General features: G+C 37.7%; 1 protein-coding gene across 2 annotated transcripts in view; it reads left to right on the top strand.

Moving 5' to 3' along the window:
• The window catches only part of NFAT5 (nuclear factor of activated T cells 5), a 136,331-nt gene extending 112,179 nt beyond the window's left edge, over positions 1-24,152 (top strand). For both annotated transcript variants that reach the window (XM_036751672.1, XM_036751671.1), the window contains 6 exons: positions 6,268-6,400; positions 11,073-11,150; positions 15,232-15,380; positions 16,666-19,168; positions 21,347-21,592; positions 22,305-24,152. In XM_036751672.1, coding sequence (XP_036607567.1) covers positions 6,268-6,400; positions 11,073-11,150; positions 15,232-15,380; positions 16,666-19,168; positions 21,347-21,582 — 3,099 coding nt within the window. In that variant the 3' untranslated portion in view covers positions 21,583-21,592; positions 22,305-24,152. The remainder of the gene's footprint in view (positions 1-6,267; positions 6,401-11,072; positions 11,151-15,231; positions 15,381-16,665; positions 19,169-21,346; positions 21,593-22,304) is intronic.
• Positions 24,153-24,682: the final 530 nt, after the last annotated feature.

Below are 24,682 nucleotides of genomic sequence, written 5' to 3' on the forward strand. Positions count from 1 at the left end.
ACTTTAGTGCCATCCTGTTTAACACTTAATTGTTTGGAAATTGTGTGTTTTGTCTTCCCACTTAAAGTGTATGGTTACAGACCATGCCTTATAAGACACTTCTCCGTTTTCTTACAGTACCCAACACAGCACGAGGTACATCATAGAATCAACTAACAAATAACTAATTAGTTGATTTAATTCACCTTTGGAAAGAAAGGTCCCTTTCTGTTGTTTGAGAGCCCTTGACCATTCCAGGGCTTTCCTAGCTTTAATTCTGCCTGGAGCTTTTTAAAAAAATACAGTTTGACATTGTCTATAATTTAGACTAGCTCATCCATGGAAAAGACAGTGGCATGAACATGTTTGTTTTCTGATGGGTTTATCTGAAATAAAATCTCTCATTACAATATCCTAAACAGTAAAATAATCTTCCTAACCAATTAAATAAGTTTTCTAAAATATAAAGCTGACATCAGTGGCATTTTATCACCTCTAGGATAATTTTTTTTTTTTGTTATTCAGTTGTTTCAGTTGTATCTGACTCTTCATGACCCCCTTTGGGGTTTTCTTGGCAAAAATACTATACTTGTTTGCCATTTCCTTCTCCAACTCATTTTACAGATGAGGAAATGGAGGCAAACAGGGTCAAGTGACATGCACAGGGTCACAAAGCTAGTAAATATCTGAGGTCAAATTTGAACATAGGTCTTCCTGACTCCAAGCCCAGCACTTTATCTACTACACCACCTAGTTGCCCAGGGTAAGATTAAAATTTCACAACTTTTCATTCAAAGCCCTTTATAACTTATTACACACTCTATATGTTTCACCAAGATTGGCTTATTTGCTTTCCCCCAAATTCAGCAGGCCTTGTCCCAACAGCACAGGCTGTTCCTCATATCTAAAATATACTCCATTCTTACCAATACTGCAGATGTCTAGCTTCCTTTGTGGCTGAGATCCTGGGCCATCTCCTTCCTAACCAAAGCTTTTCTTGATCCCCATAGTTGTTAGTGCGCTCATTCTCCTCTTCAGATTATTTTACACATATATATGCATATATATGTGTATATATACACACGCACATACATACATATATGTATAAATTATTATATCTTTGTGCTATTTATTATTTACATGTTATATGTTCTCTCCCTCCTTCCCAAAATAAAATGTGAGCTTCTTAAGGGCAGAGACTATATTTTTTATTTGCCTTTATCCTTAAGTGCTATAACCCTAGCACTTAGCAAAATACTTTACACATAGTAGGCACTGAAAAAATTCTTCTTGGATTAATTTAATATTCTTCACTATCTTGTGGTCCCACTAGCATGATACAGAAACTAGAACCAATACAAATTATATCATAGTCACCCGAACCCTTTAACATGTCTTAAGCAGTAAATGTCTTTTTAAAAAAGAAACTTTGAAATCTGGGGTAGTTTAATTTTTTTAAAACACTATTTTTTCAGGGTAGTTATGCCAGCCACTGTAGATTAAAGAAGAATAATCATAAAAATAAGACATGTGGTGGAATGGAAAGGAATTATGTCCTTATTTGGTGTCTATGTCCAGAGGTCCTGGGGTTTTTGCAAGCAAGTATGTAAATAAACTAAATCATAATGTGATCTTCCATTTGATCATATGCTTCTCCTGTTAATTTTGAAATTTTTTTCTTTTTATGAAAGAGATTGTATCTGGATTTTTCAGAGGGATTTTTTTTTGGGGGGGGGAGGGACTGTTATATGATGAAATCATAGCTGGGTGTAATGTATAGCCTTCTCTTATGTGAAAGAAGCCATGGTAGGAAATTTGGGAGTGAGTATTCAGGAAATATTTTGAGGGAAAAGAAACCCTGGGTACATGGACAATATAATATGAAAAGAGAATATGTACATTTAACAATTTAAAAAGAGTACTTGTAAAAATTATAGGATGTCAGGAGTCCTTGAAATATAGTTAGCCATCAGGGCACCCTCAGAACATATGAGAACAAGTAGCTCCTACTTTAGTGTAAAAAATGTTTTGTCAAACAGTTTTATGAATGAAACAAATCAACCCTCCCCCTTATTATTCTATAAGTAACTAAGGAAACCTATTCCAGAATTTCTGTTTTGTACGCCCCATATAAACTTAGGGTGCTGTGTGGAACTCTTCCCCATATATCAAGTTGTCTCTTGTTCTACAAATTTAATTAAATTTTTATTGTTTTTGTTATATTTGACTAATTTTCCCCTTATTTGGCCACATATTTTGAGTTCTCTCCTCACTGAAAGTTGTAGTATAAAGGTTCCTTGAAAGACAACCTTGTAGCTTTTGTTATAAACAGCTAGAATAAATAAATTTAGTTATAATTTTAAAATATCAACCTTTAACATTCCAAATCACTTTTAATGTCAATATATAATTGAATAATAATAAGTTACATTTGCATGGTGTGTTGTGATTTAGAAACAGTATTCTTTCCCTTATAAAATAATGAGAAAACCCCTATTTTTGACCATTTAACAATTAGCTTCACCAATAAAAATCATAGTAAAACCCTTATGCTTGTGTTTTCAGTTACACATGAATACATATTCATATATGTGGGAGTATGTTAATTACATCTATTCCCATTTTAACAAATTTACACAAGTGTTTGTGTTTTTAATTACATATTGAAATAAGTATGTTCAGCCATATTGGAGTTTGGCTTGGAAGGAGAGGCAAGAGAGTTTGTCAGCTTGGAATAGGGTGGTGACTTCGGGGGAGAGATAAGATAACTGGGAAAATTTTTTTCAGCAGGTAACAGATTTAAAGGTACTTTCAGGGGGAATGAGGTTATAATACAAAAAGCAATGTGATATTAAAATGGGAATTTGGCAGGTTTCCATTTTTTCCAAAATAGTTTTTTTTGGGGGCCCGGGGGAGAGTTCCTCTGGGTGTTTTCCCTAGCACATATAAAAATCTATGACACAGAAAAAGAAAAGCTTACAGTTATTTGTGAGCAAGTGAACAGAAGAAAAGACTTTTGGAACATCAAGATACCGTGAAAAATATAGAGGTATATTGATGTTGGGGAAATGAAGGGAAAGGGTCCATTGCATATAAAAAGGGAAAGACCCATCCAGTTGATGCCTTCACAGACTTTGTAGGAATCACTATTCTAAACAAAGGCTTGGCAATTCATTTGCTGTACATTTTAATTCTGACTCTGACACAGGTTTTATTGTATATCTTTGAGCAAGTCTGTATTTCCACAACTGTGAAAAAAAATATAGCAATATGAGATTAACTCAAAAGGTGGTGAAAAATAGCTCATAACAGTGTAAAATAGCAAAGAATATCTGCTAAAAGGGAGATACATTTTTTTCAGAACAATTTGTCATAGAAGAGTTGAAATTCAGTCTTTAAATTCAGTCTCATTTTGTTTTTTCAGTTCAGGAAACATCATGAAAGCACTTTTTTAAGCTATTAAATGTTTTACCTTCTGTGTTTTTTGTGTATTTGGTCTCAGCCCAAAGGCATTCAAATTTTTTTTTTACTTAAAAGCATAGCAGTAAGACAGCTTTTGAAAACTTTATCTCTACTATGAATTTTTTTTTCATATAAGATTTTAAGATTGATGAGGTGTCAAATTGGTATATAAAGAAAGTTAATAAGCCAGTTAATACTAGGATTGAAATTAAATTGTAAAAATGGGTGTGTAAAAAAGTACCTTTTAAAAAAGCAATTTTAGAAGATACTGAAATTTCATTGTATAGTATATAAAGTGAATGGAATTACTACATGGGAAAACTCTTATTTGAAAAAAGGGTATAAACTCTAGAGCAGAAGTCTTAAGCTTTTTGTGTGACATTGATTTCATTGGCAGTCTGAAGCCTATAAGCCCATTCTCAGAATAATGTTTTTAAGTGCATGAAATAAAATATATAGGATTACAAAGTAAAATAATTATATTCAAATACAGTTGTCACAGTATTAAAAAAAAGTTCACAGACTTAACCTTGTTAAGAACTCTGCTCTAGAGTTTGCCATTATTCTTAAAGTTAGAAAAGTACTTTTAGAAATTATGTGTCATTTTGACTGGGGGCAGGATTTATCTGTGACACAGGTGCTATTTTTTAATGAAGTTATAGAAATCAGAAAAGACAAGACTTAAAACATGTACATATCTGAGAAACTGAATTAGTACAGTTGTACCATGTTATGGTGGGATAAAAAAGCCGAGTCTAGACAACATCTAGACAACAGTTTATTTATCCTTGGCTCTTGTTGGAACCAGTTGGTTTCTGCAACCACATGCATTGCTAAATAAATCCTTGTCTAGACATAACTACTTAGTTTTTTGACTCCATTAACAACCATGATGAGATACAGGGGTTAAATGGTTTCCATTTGTTTCTGACAGTTCTTTTTAATGATGCTGACTTGGTTGGCATTTGGCTGGTGTTACCTCATTAGGCTGATAGCTGGAGAAAACAGATTTTATGATGACTCGTAGATGCCAGGCCTGAGTAGCCACTGGTAAATCATTTAATCTATAAATGAAGTCTGAGAAGCAACAGAGTGAGTAAAGAGCTGCCTCCAAATCAGGACCACATAGGTTCAAGTCTCCTTCTGTTACATAGTGGCTGAGTGACCCTGGGCAATTTATTTGATTTCTCTGTGTCTCCAAACAACTCTGATACTTGCAGGTACAGAGCAGGTGCAAAGATGTATTGGAAGAAGTTGTTTCCTTCTGGCAATGAAATCATGAGTCTTTTTTTAAAAAAGTAATAAATGAATTTGCTGTACTCCATGTACATAGTACTGAGGTATGATCAGTAGAATATGTGTGTTGAGTTGTTATTCAGCAATTACTGATTGATTTGTCCTAGTTGATTAATGTTCTCAAATGGCCCAAAGACCTAAATATGTGGTGGGAGGCTTGATCTAAGGTAAATTCCATAAACATAGAGCAAAAATAAAATACCTGGCTTGTGTTAGGATTAAACCTCTGATGCTGACTTCATTATTATCATGCCCCAAACAACAAAGCCAACCAGCTATAGCCCAATTAAGCAACAAAGATCTTTTGGCTCTTTCTACATTCAACTACCTTGGCATTCTTTATGTTTTCAGGACAAAAATATAGTGTTTGCCTCCTGATTTTGTTTCCCATTACTTGAGTCTTTAAAGAAAGGGAGTTCATTTAACCGTACCTGATTCTGTAGTGGCTGAGACTCCTAGTGGTAGTGGGAGTAGTAAAGTAGTGTTGGGCCAGACCTCTTTTCTTTTGTTAAGGTTTTTATTACCACTTTGGAAAAACACTGCTTTTGATGTTTGAGGTCCAAAAATTTTAGATAGCATTTAAATGGCTAAAAAAAAAGCTGTAGAGCAGATTTGAACTGAGGACCATTTGCATGGGAAGATTGCAAAGCGTATAGTAACTTATCAACTTAGCCAGGGCTGTATTTGTTGCTTTGTTCTGAGGATGCTTTTTCCCTCCAAATTTAATTTAAAGAGTTTTAAAGTTTTGGTCCTGGAACTTATAGACCACCTCATTTATTCCTTTCCTTTTACAGAAAAAAAAAATAGGCTTATAGAGGTAGTGTGATTTGCCTAAGGCTACACAATTACTGAGTGGCTGAGTAGAGTTTATAGCCCAGGTTTCTTAATTCCCAGAAAATGTTTTTCTACTCTTTTTTTTTCTTATGGGGTAGAGTGAGGGGAATGGGGGTTGGGAAGGGAGAAAAGGTTGGAAGAAAGGAGAACTTGAAAGGACAGACAGCTGGGTGGGAAATTGACATTTTTCCAGTACAAATAGTATAAACAAGTTACCCTTCTCTTTTAATATAAGAAAAATGTTGGATCTTAGTCTACATTTTCTGCTAAGAAAAATAGCAGAACACGCTGTCAATATGTTCCTATGAAAGCCCTAAGTTCTTTTCCTTTGAATATTGTCAATAAGATCTATATGCAGAGAATGCCTGAAAAGGTTAAGGTCGTACAAGAGTGAATGGCATCTGTCTTCCATTTTCTGAAAACCTGGGAACTTTGACTTTCTGTGAATAAAGTTTGTCATTACAGTGGACCCTAAGATCTCAGCGCCAAACAAACCACGGGGTAAAAGGCTTACATTATGCCTGGCAGTTCTGTATCCATGTCTTGCATCAACCTGACCAATAGGATATATATTTTAATAAGTTCTTTTTTCTTTTATAGCTCATAGGAAAATAAGTCTTAATAAAGTTTTAAGTATTCTTTCCATTTTACCCCTCTGACTTTCTCATGTTTTCTCTTTACCTTTGTACAAACCAGAATCATCTTATTGTGAAGGTGCCTCCATATCACGACCAATATATAACCTTGCCTGTGTCTGTGGGAATCTATGTAGTGACCAATGCTGGAAGATCCCATGATATTCAGCCATTCACCTACACTCCAGATACAGGTATGTCCAGTAAAGAAGCCAGGGTTAAAGTGAATGATTAATTTCTAATTCTTGGAAAGTGTTAGGAGAAGTTGTATCCTACATGCTGAAAAAAAAAGTTAAGTTATTAGTCATTATTATAAAAATTATTGTAATTTTAAGTTTATCAGTTTGTTTTTAGTTATTCACCAAGGTAATTTTATATAAGCTATCTTCTAGTTTTGTGCAGTGAGGTGGCAAAGTAGACAGATTCCTGGCCCGGAGTCAGGAAGGCTTGAGTTCAAACGTGGCCTCAGACACTTAGTAGCTGTGTGACCCTGGGAAAGTCACTTAACCTGTTTGTCTCAGTTTTCTTACCTGTAAAATGAACTGGAGAAGGAAATGGCAAACTACTCCAGTGTCTTTGCCAAGAAAACCCCAAATGAGGTCAAGAAGAGTCAGATACAACTGAAAGCAACTAAATAAAAGTCTTCTAATTTACATTAGACTCTTAGGGAATCAATTATCAAGAGACCAGAATGAAAATATGAGACCCTTTAGCCTTAATAGCTACATGAAGAAGGACATTTAGCTCACCCAATCAACCTTGAACTGAGATCATTGCAATTCTGTGCCAGGCCCAGAAAGTTTTTTGATGATATTTGGGGCATTTGTTTCAAGGTACTGTTTGAAGAGATGAATGTCCAAATGAATGGTCTTTAATAAATGCTTTCCTCTTGGTGGCTCATTTGGAACAGAAATGCAGATAAAGACAAGGCATAATTCCTATAGGGTGCAAGTGTCTTTCACTGTCCTCTGGGTGTTTTTTTACATCTTAAGAAGAAAAGGCAGAAGTACAGAAACCTATTTGCTTAGTCATTTTTATCTTATACCTTAGTTAAATCTCAACTCTAATTTTTATTTGCCTTACGGCACCAAATTGCAGAAGGGCAAATATTTTAGATATAGTTTCAGACAAGTACATAATCATATGCTTTGTCCTACAGTGAAGTAAAGTAAAAGAGCTTTCTTTTTGCATTTTTTTTCTGTTGAAGCCGAACCAGCAAGATCATCAAAGATGATATAATTTTAATGTAGACCTGACTCACAGACCTCATGCTACTATGATTGCCTGAAGGGAAGACACTGTCTTCTAGTAGGAATAGGGTAAAAAAAAAATAGGGTAAAGGAACTGGGATTTACTGATTTATTTAAGTAAGCAGACTCTGGCTACTGATTTGTAACAGAATCCAGGGAGCTTTTCCTGGTTCCCCCAGCTGCTAGGCAGTCAGTTTACTCTAGTACCACAAAGGCTACTGAAGCAGAATCAATAAGCCTTTCATAGCAGGAATATCCATTAAATACAACTCTCTAAGAATTCAGAGTCCTTGTGTTGTACTGTCATGTACATGTGCTGTACTTAGAAAGTCTGCTCTGAGGAGATAAGACTGAAGATCAGTTCTAGGCTTCCTTGTTATGTGCTTGTAATCTGTGCTTTGAAAAAGAATAATAGAATCTCAGATAATATGTTCTGTACTGAAACAACAATCTCATTTTAAAGAATTATTTACTGATTTTAGCTATTAAATCTATGGAACCAATTAACTGTTTGTGAATTGTATGTAGATTTATTTCTTATCCAATGCCCCATAATTCATTTAGCTGATCTACTAATTATGAGGCTCTTGCCTACCAAGATAAATAGTGCAACACAACAACTCTCAAGGGTTATGTACTGTTTTATGTATGTCTGACAGCTCTAGCCATCATTTGAAATTATCTGCTCTGGAATGATACATGGAAAATATAAACTGCATTTGAATAGAAACTCAGTAAAATAAATAAGAACTTGTTTAGATGGAACTCGACTTTTTATTTGCCATCTATTAGGGCTTACTTATTTTTTATCTGAAGGCTTTTTTATTTAAATTTGACATCATGATTCTCTAGTTGATAGGATCATTTGTAATCACTTAGCAATAAGTTAGTAATACATATATTAGCATAGGAAGATAGACTGAAATTTTGATTTCAACTCCCAAGTGAGGAAACTTTCTCTACCACTGCAGCTCAGTACCTTCTCTGCATTTTACCAGCTCAGGGCCTGCCTAGAGCACTGAGCAGTTAAGTGCTAGTATAATATAAACTCATTTTGAATAGGGATCTTTGCATTCTTTGTATTTGTATCTTCAACACTTAGCACAGTGCCCAGCACATAGTAGAAGCTTGATAAGTACTTTTTGATTGGCTGATTGAGGTGACTTGCCCAGAGTCACACAGCTGCTAGGAATCTGAGGTGGGATTTGAGCCAAGATTTTCCTGGCTCCAAGACTGGCTCCCTATATAGCTTACTGCTTCTCCTGATTGTATGCTACCTGTGTTATAGTTTATAAAAATTGAATTGACAGTACCAAATGACTTCATTATATTGACTTTCTAACACTTTATTTGGTAACAAATGTCTGTAATGCTGTGCATTTAGAGTTCTTTATACTTTTTCAATTCAGACTTACATGCCCACTGTATCATATTAATATTTCCAGAAGTCTTCTGAATGGCAGACTAATTTTATCTTGCCAGTAAACTCATTAGCTTTCCCCCTAAGCCTTCCTTCCCTACTACCTTCCATTTATTCCAGAGGGCAACACCGTCTTCCCTGCCCCTCAGGCTTACAACCTAGGAGTCATCCTAGATGCCTCACTGTCTCTTACCCCTCTCCACAAATATCTAAGCTGTTGACGAGGCCTGTCGATCTCAACTTTGCAGCATCTCTTGAATATACCCCCTTTTCTTCTCTGACACTTTTTTCTTGTTCACTCATTTTTCAGTCATGTCTGACTCTTTGTGACCCCATTTGGGGTTTTCTTGGCAAAGATACCAGAGTGCTTTGTCATTTCCTTTAGCTTATTTTATAAATGAGGAAACTGAGGCAAACAGAGTTGAATGACTTGCCCAGGGTCATACAGCTAGGAGATGTCTGAGGCCAGATTTTCTCAACTCCAAGTCAAGCACTCTATCTACTATGTCATCTAGCTGCCCTCTGACACTGCCCCCATTCTAGGATGAGCTCTCATCATCTCACGCCTGGACTATTAGAATAACCTGCTGGTGGATCGGCCTGCCTCAGCTCCTTCCCCACTCCGGTCCATCCTCTGTTTGGCCACTAAAGTGATTTTCCTAAAGCATAGGTCTGACTATATCATTCACTCAGTAAAGTCCAGTGGTTCCCTATCACACACCAGCATCCAATACAAAGTATTCCGTTTTGACATTCAGAGCCCTTCATAACCTAGCCTTCCAACTTTTCCAATCTTCTCATACTTTACTCCCTGACATGTACTCTTAGATCCAGTGACCCTTGCCTTTTGGCTGTTACATGAGCAAGGCAGTCCGTCTCTCAGTCCTTGGCTTTTTCTTTTTTTTTTAATTAAGTTATTTTTAGTTTTCAACATTCACTTCCAAAAGCTTTTGAGTTTTTGATTTTCTCCCCCTCCCTTACCTCCTCCCAAGACAGTGTGCAATCTAATACAGGCTCTACATACACATTTATATTAAACATATTTTCACATTAGGCATGTTGTAAAGAAGTATTAGAACCAATGGTAAGAACCAGGAGAAAGAAGAAACAAAACAACAAAAGAAAAAGAGAGCAAATAGTATGCTTCAATCTGTATTCAGACCTCGTAGTTCTTTCTCTGAATGTGGACAGCATTTTCCATTGGGAGTCTTTTGGAGTTATCTTAGATCCTTGTATTGCTGAAAAGAGCCAAGTCTATGAAAGTTAGTCATCACACAGTATGCCTGTTACTGTGTACAATGTGCTCCTGGTCCTGCTCACTTCACTCAGCATCAGTTCACGTAAGTCTTTCATGGTTTTTCTGAAGTCTGCCTGCTCATCATCTCTTATAGTATAATACTATTCCATTACATTCTTATACCACAACTGATGGGCATCCCCTCAATTTTCAGTTCTTGGCTGCCACCACCATTTTTATGATCTCTTTGGGATACAGACCCAAATTGTTCTCCATAATGGTTGGATCAGTTCACAACTCCACCAACAGTGCATTAGTATTCCAATTTTCTCACATCTTCTCCAGCATTTATCATTTTCCCATTTTGTCATGTTAGCCAATCTGATAGGTGTGATATGGTGGCCCTGGCTGTACCCTATGCCTGGAACACTCTCCCTCCTCTCTTCCCCCTTCTGAATTTCTTTAAGTCCCAAGTAAAACTCCGTATTTTACAGGAAACCTTCTCCCATCCCTCTTAATTCTAGTGCCTTCCCTCTTTTAATTATTTCCTCTACATATTTGTTTGTATACTGTCTCCCCTAATAAATTGTAAGTTCCTTGAGGGTAAGGACTGTTTTTTGGCTCCTTCTTTATCCCCAGCACTTAGCACAGTGCCTAGCACATAGTAGGCACTCAATAAATGTTTATTGATTGATTAATAGTAAACCTGTTAGATAAGAATGTATTGCTTCACATTTGATTGCCGTTGACTTTCATAAATATTTGACCAGTGTTAACATTTCTTTCCCTTGCATGTGTGGAAACAGGTTAATATACAGAAGATAGAACTTTGGTAAAATGTATCTTCACTTAGATCTTGTAGAGAAATAGTTTGTTATTAAAGAAATTTGAAGCAAAATCTGACAATTCGTTTATTTGGATAATTTATAATAAATACCATGATATCATTTAATCAACAGCTAATGCTCTGAATGTAAATGTGAAGAAGGAAATGTCCAGCCCAGCAAGACCTTGTTCTTTTGAAGAGGCTATAAAAGGTACTAGATTAACTCTTCTAAAAAGTTTTAATGGATAAATCTTTACATTTCCTGTAGTACACCTTATTTTTTCCTCCAATTTGTTCATATATAAAGACCTAACTTTTCCATATGACATTTTCCTTCATTTTTCACTCAAATACATTTAGTTGTCTTTGAACATAGAAGAAGAATCTTGGATTTTGTCAAATCTGCTTCAAAAAACTAAAAATACATTTAAACTCCATCCCTGTACTATTCCTGTAATATTGGTCTAGTAATGATCTTTCTGCCGTAGAGGGCTACTTCTAGTGATTGGGTGTCATATTAGGTTGTTTTTCACTCCTGCTTCAATAGTTCATCCTGTGTTACTGATAAAACATATTACAGTGAAATAAATCTTCAGTCAATTTTAAACTAAAAGGTTGAAAAAGCACATAGAGCATCTTATTAACCAATTAAAAAACCCTTTAGTGTGTGATGCTCTGACATTTTCGATTCATCAAGTATCTATTGAGTAAGTGTGCCTGACACTGCTGAGCAAATTGATGGTGTTGTTTCTTTCTATACCTATTCTATTTTTGGATGAATGAATGAATAACAATATTTATTAAGGGCTTTTCTCCTTAATAAATAAGCATCTGCAAAGTTTGAGGCTAAGCACTGGGGATCCAGACAGAAAAATTAAGACTCCCAAGGAGCTCTCATTCTAATCCATGTAAGATATTTCTCCTGGAAGTCAGATTATTCCTCAGATGTTGACTTAACTGTACATGTTTCAGCCCTAAGACAGCAATTGTGTTTGTCTTGAAAATAATTTAATACACTGCAAAAATTTTGTTTCAACATGTTTGGATTTAAAAATAAATACAAAACTTAGGTGATGATGCTTCATATGGTTCAGTGGAACCTTGATTACTTATTAAAGCTAATGTAGTGGAATTTCTGTTACTAGTTACAATAGTAATAAAATGCAATATAAATTTAATTATATTCAAATTGTAGGGCCACAACATAACCAGACCTAATTGACAAATTGGTAATGAATGAATTGTTTAGTACCAGATGGCATCTAGGCATCCACCAAAAACTTTTTAAGAAAACAAAAAATGAGATACTAGAACCATTGGCCTAAAAAACAGCTCTCAGCATATATCTGACTTACTTTCCAGGTTGAGAGAGGGCAGCCAGTGGCCATACTGGTTTGTAATTTGAACTTATTCATAAAGCCTTACGAAAATGTAGGTGATGTAAAAACAACTATTTTAATAAAGATGTACTATGTATATACGTGTGTGTGCGTGCGTGTGTGTGTGTGTATAATTCTAAAAATCTTGAGAAGCAAGATAATGGATGATAATGACCTATATTGCCTCATAAAGCAGAGAGAAGCAGGGAGAATAAAACTAATTTATCGAAAGATTGACAAGAGGTCCAGTTAAGCAAAGTTTTCCTGAGGTCATTTAAGGACAGCAGAAAGGAATAAAAATAGAAAAGATCTGCAGAGATTTTTATAATAAACTTTTTACCATCAAAGACATTAAAGCTATCATACTTGGCCTCTCATATCACAGTCTTGGGTTTGCTAATAGAGGAAGTGGAAATTCACTAAAAAGAGTAAATATGGTTAAAAGCACCCCATTGAAAGGAGTATATAGAGACAAAAATGCAATATCCCACTGTGCTTATTGTTTCTCAAAAAGCGTTTGATTCAGTAGAGCAAAACACTACCTTAAAAGCTCTTTTCCAACATGGCATCTCCCATTATTATATCAAAATTATGCAAGATTCTATGAAAGGCAGAAAAACAGAAATAGCTTTATTCGGTGAGTCACTGATTATAAACATTAGGCAAAGTGTAAAATAGAGAAATGTTATGCTTGCTGAAGATGTTTATCTAATACAGAAGACCGAAGCTGAAGAGGGATTCCTTGTGAGTGGTGAGACCCTCCAGATGCTCCTTTTTATAGTCATTGTGCTAGTTGGTTCAAGCCTTAGAACATTGTAGAGCCTCCTGGGAGAGATTTATAACCATCTACTTAACCATCCATACAGCAAAGATCAAGTGGATGAAGAATGTTGCCTGGATTATGACATGTAGTTGAATGGACAAGTACAAAGCTTGTCCACCTACAGTGGATGTCCACCTGCAGTAGATGGTACAAACGGACAAGTAGGGCAAAAAATTAAGCAAGAGGAGGAGAGTGTGTTGGATTGCTATCAGAAATTGCAAAGCTCCTTTAATTTCCCCAAGTTCTCCCAGAAATAAAGGCTCATCTTTTTAGTATCAACAGTCTACCAGTATTGTTGACATGGAATACAATGATTTGTGGAGTGGAAGGTTTAAGAACTGAATCTTAGGCATTCAAACATGACTATATCAAAATTCAAGACCTCTAAAATTGTAAACCCTCGCTTAAATTGCTAAGGAGACACACACGCATGCACACATGTTACTTCTCAAATGGATCTGTGATCTCAGTGATTTGGATATTGCCTTGAATGATAATGACTGTAACCCATCCAGGCCTGCCCATCCTACAAGACTCTCCATCACACTCTAAGTCAGTGGTGGCATAGTCTGCAATATGTGACCAATGAAGAACTTTAGGAGTAACAGGAGTAAAAATATTGTCCAGGAATTATAGGATAGGAAGATGGGCTAGTCATGTGGTGAGGGTGAGGTAGGACAGATTAGAGACCTGGAATGTTCAACCTGAATCCTCTACATCATAGACAGTGAAGAAGGCATCCAACATGTTGAGTGGAACTCAGTGTTAAACTGACGAGAGGTGAATGAGGGTCTTATAGGATGGGCAGGCGTGGATGGGTTACAGTCATTATCAGTCAAGACAACAGCCAAATCGCTGAGATTACAGATCCATTTGAGAAGTAGCATATGTGTGTGTGTGTGCGCTTAGCAATTTAAGTGAGGGTTTACAATTTTAGAGTGGTCTTGAATTTTGATGTAGTCATGTTTGAATGCCCAAGGTTCAGTTCTTAAACCTTCCACTCCACAGCCAGTCCACTTTATGTCAAGGTGGCTATGGCCTCCCAGGCAGCTTTTGCTGGCTACTTCCAATGGGTGACAACATGGCACAGTGGATAAAGTGCTGAACCTGAAGTGACAGGGCCTGAGTTCTATCTCTGAATCCTCTTTTACTCACTGCCCATGTGACACTGGCAAATCCCTTCACCTCTCTGTTCCTGTTTCCTCATCTTTAAAATGAGAGGGTCCTTCGAGCTCTACATCTGTAATGTATGACACATCCAAGCGTGTAGCTTGATAATGTTGAGCGGTATAAACTAGGGGAGGTGGTCTCCCTTTGCGAGAATTATGGGGATGTGGCTTTACCTAGGGGTTAGAGGCCCTCCCCCACCACTGGCATTCTTCAGAGTGCACTTAAACTTGCTCTGAAGAATGTCTAGATAGACAAGGTAGTTCTTAAAGCCCACCCCCAAGGAACTCTAGTAGATATACTTAACTCTAGTAAATTTCTAGGGAGTGAGGATTACACTAGTCTATATACCTATTCTTTTCTTTCAGACTACTCTCAATAATAAAATAAATTAGGCTCAGAATCACCTTCTAAATTGGCTATTAAACCCTCAAATTTTATTCTCAGGATAGTCCTGAGAATCATGAAGCCCATGTTAGGGATTAAAAACTGGGCCTGTGATTTCATTGGTATAAGGAACTCCCAGTTTAGGAAGCTCCCTCAACCAATTCAGGTCAGCACCTTCTTAGCCTTTAAGAAGTTGTCTAGAGAACTGAGAGGTTAAGGTTTTCTTAGTCACATAGCCACTGTGTGTCAGAGGTGGGACATGAACCCAGGTCTTCTTGGCTTTGAGGCTAGCCCTCTCTCTCCTATATCATACTGTCCATGTAGAAAGGAAGGAAGGAAGAAAAGGAAGAAATGAAGAAAAAGAGAAAAGTATTGCATTGGATAGTATCTTTTTTGTGAGCCACTTCATCACATAGATCATACTCATTTTTCCACCATTACAGTTCCATCAGAAAATAGATTTTTAGGATGTGACTTAAACCCAGCATATTATAGAATTTCTAGTAAATTTCATGTTTCTTTTTGTTTGTTTGCAGTAATAAAAGCCACTAGTTGTAATCTAGAAAAAGTAAATATTCTTCCTAGTGCCTTGATCACTCCACTCATGTCAAGCAGTATGATTAAGAATGAAGACATTACTCCAATGGAAGTAACAGCAGAAAAAAGATCTTCTCCTGTCTTTAAGGTGAGCTACATTGATGTGGGTCCAATCCCTTGACCTGAATCTAAAACATCCTCTATGCATAGAATGATTTTTCTGTGACTTATTTTTCTTATTTTCTCCATTTTCATATTATTTTGTGTTTCCTTTGTGGGTTTTTTTTACTCTACCTTTACTTGTACCTTAAAAACACAGATAATCCTGCTTTGTTGAGTGATTCTTTGATTTCCCTTAAAGTTAGTTGCCTGTAAAAGGAATCTTATTTTCTCATTGACTTCAAATATAAATTTTTAACAAGGAAGGAATTAAGATAGAATAGAATAGCATGTTGAGTATTAGTAAGAGCTTTGTTCAATACTCCCATCATGGCCTCTACACTTTTGTAGGCTTCCTTTCTTCCCTTTGTTTTTCTTTTTGTTTCACTGACTTTAATACTAGTGATAGATATTAACATTTAAATATTAAATGATCTGTTCTTGATTTACATACCACAGAATTTGATTATTTTGGCCATGATTCTGTTTAGTTTTCCCAACACCTTTTAAAAAATTTTTTTTTTACCTTTTACCATTGTCACCTTTTAAAAATGTTCTTTTTTTCCTCCTCATTTGATTATTTTCATAGGTGTACACAGAGTATCATCATTGACCTCTAAAGTGTGGAAAGCACAGTATTTTTAGTTTTTCTAGCTAGAGTTGGTAATGACAAATTTATTCCTTTTTTAAAAAAATTTCTTTTGCCAGCATTTATTCTTTCTTGTTCATACTCCTCTCCCCTAACTGAACAATACAAAGGAGAGAATACTCTTGTATGAAGATACATAGACCAGCAAAATAAAGTTTCTTGTTGGCCATGAACAAAACTGTGTCTTAATATGCAGTCTGTATTACCTTTCTGGCAGCATGTAGTTGGTGTGTTTCATTTTCAGTCCTCTGAACTGGTTCCTCATTTTATTGAGCAGAGTTCTAAAATCTTTCAAAATTGGTTTTTTCCCTATAATGTTGTCATTGTATACATTGTTCTCCTAGTTCTACTAACTTTACTCTGCATCACTTCGTCTTTCTCATTTTCTCTGAAAAAATTGTTTTGTCACTTTTGTGGCACAATGATCTTCCATATTACATTCATGTACCGTAATTTGTTTAGTGATTCTCCAATAGGACAGCCCTTAGTTCTAGTTTGGGGTTTCTTTTTGTGTGTTCAGAATACCAGGATGCCCGTAGATTGAGCCAGCACAACTTTCTTTACTCCATACTTCTGCTCACTTGTGTGTCATTATTAGCATATGGTTTTGGATTTTTTTTTTTAGACAACAAAGACAGTTGGATCAACTCAGCAAACATTAGAAAATATCTCCAACATATCGGGAAGTGGATCATTTTCCTCTTCCTCTTCTCACTTACCTCCCGAAAATGAAAAGCAGCAGCAAATTCAGTCTAAAGTATACAACCCAGAGACCCTGACGAGTCTTCAGACACAGGACATTTCACAGCCAGGGACTTTTCCAGCAGGTGCTGCTGCTGGCCAGCTGTCCAGTAGCGATGCCTTGTTGCAGCAAGCAACCCAGTTTCAGAGCAGAGAACCCCAGTCGAGAGAGGTGCTGCAGTCTGAGGGCACTGTGGTGAATCTGTCCCAGCTGACTGAGACAGCACAGCAACAACAGCCGTCACCCCTGCAAGAACAAGCACAGACATTGCAGCAGCAGATTTCGTCCAACATTTTCTCACCACCCAACAGTGTGAGTCAGCTCCAGAATACCATACAGCAGTTACAAGCTGGAAGTTTTACAGCCACTGCCACCAGTGGCAGCAGCGGAAATGTGGATTTGGTCCAGCAAGTCCTCGAGGCCCAGCAGCAGTTATCTTCAGTTTTGTTTTCTGCTTCAGATGGCAATGAGAACGTCCAAGAACAACTCAGTGCTGACATTTTTCAGCAGGTCAGTCAAATTCAAAACAGTGTAAGCCCTGGAATGTTTTCTTCAACAGAACCAGCTGTCCATGGCAGGCCAGAAAATTTAATGACTGGAAGAGCCGAAAATGTCCATCCCCAAGCTGAGAATGCATTATCCAGTCAGCAGCAGCAGCAGCAGCAGCAACAGCAGCAGCAGCAGCAAGCGATGGAATCATCAGCCGCCATGGTGATGGAGATGCAGCAGAGCATCTGCCAGGCGGCCGCCCAGATGCAGTCAGAGTTATTCTCTTCAACTGCCTCTGCAAATGGGAACCTCCAGCAGTCCCCAGTTTACCAACAAGCATCACATATGATGAGTGCGCTGTCTACCAGTGAGGACATGCAGATGCAGTGTGAACTTTTCTCTTCTCCTGCAGTTTCTGGGAATGAAACTTCTACGACTACAACACAGAAGGTTGCGACCCCTGGCCCTGCCATGTTTCAGACTTCAAATTCAACAGATGGAGAAGAGGCGGGAGGACAAGTAAAACAGATACAAAATAATGTATTTCAGACCATGGTGCAGATGCAGCACAGTGGAGAAAACCAACCTCAAGTCAACCTTTTTTCATCTTCCAAAAATATGATGGCTGTTCAGAGCAGTGGTGCTCAACCACAGGGTAATGGTCTGTTCCAGCAGAATAATGAGATACTGTCTCTTCAGTCTGGAAGCTTTATACAGCAGCCTTCTCATTCCCAAACTCAGCTTTTTCACCCACAGAATCCTATTGGTGAGGCTCAGAATATATCCCAGGAAACCCCAAGTTCTCTCTTTCACAGCCCGAGTCCCATTGTCCACAATCAGACTTCCACTTCATCCTCTGAGCAGCTGCAGCCTTCAATGTTCCATTCCCAGGGCACCATGGCTGTGCTGCAGGGTTCTTCTGTTCCTCAAGACCAGCAGCCAGCCAACTTGTTCCTTTCTCAGAGTTCTATAAGTACACTTCAGAATAACACGGTGTCTCAAGAAGAGCAGATCTCATTTTTTACAACACAAAACTCAATTTCTCCCCTTCAGCCGGCACCAAACACTGAGCAACAAGCTGCTTTTCAGCAGCAGACACAGATATCTCATATTCAGTCACCTATGCTTTCCCAAGAACAGGCACAACCTTCCCAGCAGGGTTTGTTTCAGCCTTCAGTATCTTTAGGTGCTCTCCCACCAAATTCGATGGCCCAGAACCAACAAGGGACAATCTTCCAATCACAGCATTCAATAGTTGCCATGCAGAATAGCCCTTCATCCCAAGAGCAGCAGCAGCAGCAGCAGCAGCAACAGCAGCAGCAGCAGCAGCCGCAGAATATCTTATTCAGTAATCAGACTACCATGGCTACAATGGCATCCCAAAAGCAACCACCACCAAATATGATATTCAGCCCAAATCAGAATCCTTTAGCCAACCAAGAGCAGCAGAACCAGGCTATGTTTCACCCACCAAACAACATGGCAACAATGAATCAAGAACAGCAGCCCATGCAGTTTCAGAACCAGAATGCAGTTTCTTCCCTCCAGACCCCAGGATCTACCCAGGCCGAGCCTCCCCAGCCACCTTTGTTCCACGCCTCTCCCCAGATTCAGTTGGTCCAAGGGTCACCCAGTTCACAAGAGCAGCAAGTCACACTCTTCATCTCTTCAGCTTCCATGTCTGCCTTGCAGACCGGTATGAATCAACAAGACCTCCAACAGCCTCCCCTCTACTCTCCTCAGAACAACATGCCGGGAATCCAGGGAGCTGCAGCTTCACCTCCGCAGCCCACTAGTTTATTTCACAACACAGCGGGAGGTACAATGAACCAATTGCAGAATTCTCCTGGCTCATCTCAGCAGACTTCAGGAATGTTCTTATTTGGCATCCAGAACAGTAAGTGGTTCTGTTTCTAGTGGTGTTTTATTACTCATCACATGTGTTGGATACAATGGCCTAGTAATTGTCAGTTGACTTTTTTTTAGCTCTGTAAGTTTCGAGCCGCACCGCCCCCCCCCCCCCAAGCTTTTTCCCTGGGATATAGCAATAGACTGAAGATCCTGGCCAGCCAAAAGGTCGGCTGTGTGCACAACGCCTGCTGGGTGAAAGCGTGCGGATGGGTTAAATTGCTCAGTTTCCAAGTACCAGCTCTTTAAGCGGATAAGTTGCAGCGAAGGTGCTAACCTCCATTGGTGGAGGAAGCTTCCCAGCCCAAGAGTTGCTCATACTGTTGACCTTACACTTCTCTGCTGGGCAAAATGCTAGATGCCGGAGACTCAAAGATGAGGCTTTTCCAATATGGAGCTTCTGTCTTACATTTTATCCTCCCAACAGGCCTGGACAATAGGTGCCATCATCATCCCCATTTTATAGAAGAAGAAACTGAGGACAGACAGAGATTAAGTGACTTGTGTCTGAAACAGGACTTGAACCTTGATCTTTCTGACTTCAGGGTCAGCACTCTGTACACTGTACCACTTTTAGGCAGTTCAGGGATGGAGGAGTATCTCTGCCAGTGCAGAGGCAGGAAACAGCAGGTTAGCTGAGACAGAAAGTACACAAAGGGAGATGATGTGAAATGACCGTAATAATGATAATAATAGAAAGTATTTATATGACACACTAAGATTTTCAAAGTACTTTACGTTGGTAACTTATTTTATCATAATCCTAAGTCCAAAATAGAAAATATAGCTTGGATCCAGATGCTGTAGACCTTTAAATTCCTGCCAGAGATGGCATTGTTCTTCTCTAAGTAAAAGCAAGCCGTAGAATGTTTTTGAGTAGGAGAGTGGCATGGAAAGAGCAGTATATTAAGAAGATTATTGTGTGAAAGATGGATTTGAGGAAGGGAGAAATTAGAATCATTGAAACCAGTTAGGAGATTCTTAGAATAGCCAAGGCAAGAAGTAATTAGGTTTATAAATAAATTTAGAGTAGTAACAATTGGAGTAGAGAGAAAATGTAAGAGGTAGAATCAGTAAGGCCTTGCACCTGATTGGAAAGTGGAAGAATTGAAGGAGGCTGTGGTTTTAAACCTGAGTGATGCAGGGTTGAGTGTACTAGCAGCTAAAATAGGGAAGATGGATGGGAGGGAGAAAAACATTTTAGGAGGAAAATAATGAATTTAGGTTTGGACATGGCAAACTTGAGTTGCATCTGGTTGTACATAGTACAGTAATACAGTAGACAGAAATGACTGGAATTCAGGAGAGAGTTTAGAGCTAGACAGAGATTTGGGAAGAAGCTACACAGAATGTGAGCTCCTTAAGGAGAAGAGAGTATGGAACTTTGTATCCCAGTACTTAGCAGAGTACCTGGCACATAATAAATGCTTAAATCAATATTTGCTGATGATAGCTGTGCTGAAAATGTCTTCTTACTATTTAACTGAGGTTCAACTGGTTTTTCCTATCTATTAACTAGGAGTATCTGAAATAAAATAGATTTAAACTTCAGATATTGGATTCCAACGTTCATAGGTACACAGATTGGGCGGTTCCTCATCTAGTCCAGTCCAGTGTTTTTGGGAAAAGGATACTCATAACTGAAGCTAATATTGTCCAAGTAAAAAGCCAAAGTTAAAAGAATCATTTTTAGATAAGGAAACAAAAGCATATCTAGAGGTGACTTGCAAAGGGTCACGCCCAGAGATGGGATTAAGAACCAAGCCCTCTTGACTCCAAATTCAGGACTCCTTCTAATGCTCTCCATCGTGAGAGTCTTTGTAATATCAATGACTTATTTCAGTCATATGCTTTCTTTCGACTACATAATACTGAGTTTTATTCTCCAATACTCTGTGTGTGTGTGTGTGTGTGTGTGTGTGTGTGTGTGTGTGTGTGTGTGTGTATTTACTTGTAGATGTACAGTAGGCAGTTAAAGATGACTGAAACTCAGGAGAGAGTGTAGGATTAGTCACATAGATTTGAGAATCAAAAAAAGAAAATCTGATCATTGAACCTTATGAGAGGGAGTTACATATCATGAAGGGGAAGAAACGTAACAGAAAACACTTGGCTGCGTGGGTAGCTTTCCAGAATTTAGACAGTTTTATTTTAAATGTCTCTGTAGACTGTGGCCAGCTTTTAACCCCTGGACCAGCAGGATTGCCAGATCAGCTAATGGCTATAAGTCAGCCAAGTCAGCCCCAGAGTGAAGGTCAGCAACCTGTGACAACACTTCTGTCTCAGCAAATGCCGGAGAATTCTTCACTGTCATCATCTGTAAACACCAACCAGAACATTGAAAAGATGGATTTGCTTGTTTCATTGCAAAACCAGGGAAACAACTTGACTGGCTCATTTTAACTGCATATGAGTAAGTGTTGCATTTTGATTTACTAGTCTTGTTTCCTGCTGAAAGGGATCAATTAGATATGTATTTAATGACTTGAATAAGTCATACCTAGGATGGATGCTTTCAGCAGCATTTTTTAAAATTCCTGGGATCTTGGGGTAATTTTGGCCACTTAAAGCTAAGAAGGCTCAAGACTTCTGAGATATGAATAGAATTTACTATCTCTATAGTTTAGATATGTAAGAAATGAACCGAGCTTTTGTTTCCACAGAAAATGTCATATGCCAGAAAATCTTATATTTGTAGGGGAAGGCAGGAAAACTAATGGACTAGAAAGGCTTGGAAATGTTGATTAATGCTTCACTAGGATGTGGGTGCCTGCTTATTCGCATATCTATAGGTGAACAACTCCTTCCTTGTACTTCATATAAAATCCACGAAGTTCGAAGGCCAGAAGAGACTTTCATTACTCTTCTTATGCTACTGGTGAAGGAAGCTCAATCTTTTTTTTCTAAATTCACTCATGGCCAGGTGGAATTCTTGGGAAGATTATTATTTCTAACAGATAATTGCCAACAGATTTCATTTCTACATCTCACAAAAATTGAATATCGAATTCCAGGAAATCCTAAAAATAGGAGAAGAAATGTAATAAATTATAGTTCTAAGCTTATCAGTGTATTTTCCTTTCAGCCGGTTATAGTTAATTCTTCTTCTTTTTTTTTTTTAACAGAAATTCTGTGAAGGAAAACCCAGTTCCAGGATGCCCTTGGAGCTTGTGACTGATTGCGTTTGTACTAAAGTGAATGGAACTAAGTTGCTCTATAAAAAAAAAAATTACACCAAAAAACTATGTTTGAGTAAATATGTAGATTTTTACCCTCCCTGCAGAAGAGCACATTTCTGCTACTTGCTGCAATGATTAATCAACAATATTATCATATTTCATATTCCTAATAGCAATAATGACTTAAGAATTTATGTTTGTGTTCCTGTTTTGGTAAATTGTTGCTATCTTCCTAAGCACAGTGCCTCTATAAGGTACAGTATGAATTCAAGTCCAGTCCACCCGGTCATTATTGCTATTAGAAAATAACCCATAATGCCATTTTACTTTTATTCGTTCATTATTTTTTTCTCCCACGTCTTTTCTGTTAAGATTTTTGGAAAAAGGATACCCATAACTGAAGCTAATATCGTCCAAGTAAAAAGCACAGCTATTGGTCAAAGTAAAATAATCATGTTTTTAGTTTTCATAGAGAGCCTGAAGAGCTTACCCAATGACAAGCTGTAGTAAGAATACTCCTAGAAGGCAGATGTGTCTGTAAGCAGATGCTCTGGTAATGGAACTGGGAAGAGCTGTAATGCTTTAAGGCTCCACATCAGAGAGTTGTTCATTGATTTCTATGTTTGTGTACAAAGATGTTAGCCTGTAATTGTGCATAGAGTAGTAATGATCTTGTTCTACAAAAATGAAGGCAACAATTTATGGTAAATTTTGTTTTTATATTTTCTGTAGTATCCTGTCCTGTAGGAGTAATTCAAATGGCTGAAGTTTCAAGTCCTTTGTAATCTAATTTGTATTCTTTGGTCAGAATTTAACCTAACTCAGCCTTAGACCAACATTCCTTTTTTATATGTGTCCATGATTGTTTTCTTCACTTTTTAGTTTGGTTGCAAGCAACTATGAATACATTACTGGCTTTAGGATCCTCTAGCAGCTTAAAGAAAATAAGACCCCATTTGACCCAAGGTGATCTAGCAAGTCCTGCAACACAGGGAATGAGAAAAGGTCCCTTTCATAAATTGAAAGGGGTAGGAATTGACTCCAGGAAAGACAATGCATTTTTTCCCATGAACGGTGCTGTTGTAAAGTCTTCAAAAAAAATTTTTCCCTCCAACGGGAAACAGAAGCTAAGTTTTCTTGAAATACCACTTCTCCCTGAGCTGCAGTGACTGTCATATACTTGTCACCTCAGTGCTTTACAATTTCGAAGTGGTCACTTTCCTGATAGTTCCCATAAGCCTTAGGCTTTACAGGGTCATACTGTTCACTTAAAATGAAGAATTCACTTGTTATATCTGTAAAGAGCAAAAGAACACACTCCGGGACTTGCAGGTGTAGTGCTGGTTATAGAGTTTGGGTGCTTTGACCAACCCGAGGAATGTTTGCTTCTCACTACAACCTCTTGTCTGGCCACATGCTTATTTCCTGTTCACCTTGTGGCGTGTAGAAAGCTGTTACTGCAGTTTAGAGCCAAACTGGTGTGTGTAGCTTCTAAATCTTGGTATAATGGTTTTGGTATTCTTGTCGTTTCCATTTTGTTTTATTGTTTTAAGTACAGAAGAATAGCCTGTAAATTGTTCACCTTTTCCGTTTACTGTATTATGTTTTCTATCTTTGTATACTCAGTTGAATTGTGTAGAATTGTGGTGGCGTTGGTTTTGTTTTTATAACTAGATTTTTCTTATTTGTGATGGTCTTTCTCTGTTATTTGTATGCTTTCTCTACCCTGTCTTTACCATATCCTTCTTTCTTCTCTCACAAGCATATCTTTCTCTCTCTCTCCATCCTCTTAGCTCACCCTTTCTACCTCTCTCCCCTCCCATCTTTCTTTTTCCTTTCTTTCTCTCTCCCCCTTCCTCCCTCCCTCCCCCCTTCCTTCCTTCTCTCTCTGATTGAGAGGCATTGAATTACGTTTTCAGTAGTACAGGCTTCTTGCCGATATGAAGGGAACTTTTCAGAAAGAGACCTGCTCTGGGTCATTTAATTTTGAATACAGTTTTCAATCGTTCAAGTTTTGGATGGTTTATATCTAATGTGTGTTTCATTTTTTTGGAAAGCTATATTTTGTATTTAGGAAATGGTATACTATTTTGCTATTTGTACTGAGTGAGTACATTGGCATAAATATAAAAAAATTTATATATATATATATATATATACATATATATAAACTATTCTTTTTGCCACACATTTTTGTGGTAAATTTGTGAGTTTGTCTGATGTTCTACCACAACGTGGCGTCTGATAACAGTGAGGGGGGTTTTGTTATGTCTTTATTAAGTATTTAAGTACTTTTTGCAGCAGAAATGACCTGTTCATCTGTG

Source organism: Trichosurus vulpecula, chromosome 3, assembly GCF_011100635.1.
Source record: "Trichosurus vulpecula isolate mTriVul1 chromosome 3, mTriVul1.pri, whole genome shotgun sequence".
NCBI lineage: Eukaryota > Metazoa > Chordata > Mammalia > Diprotodontia > Phalangeridae > Trichosurus > Trichosurus vulpecula.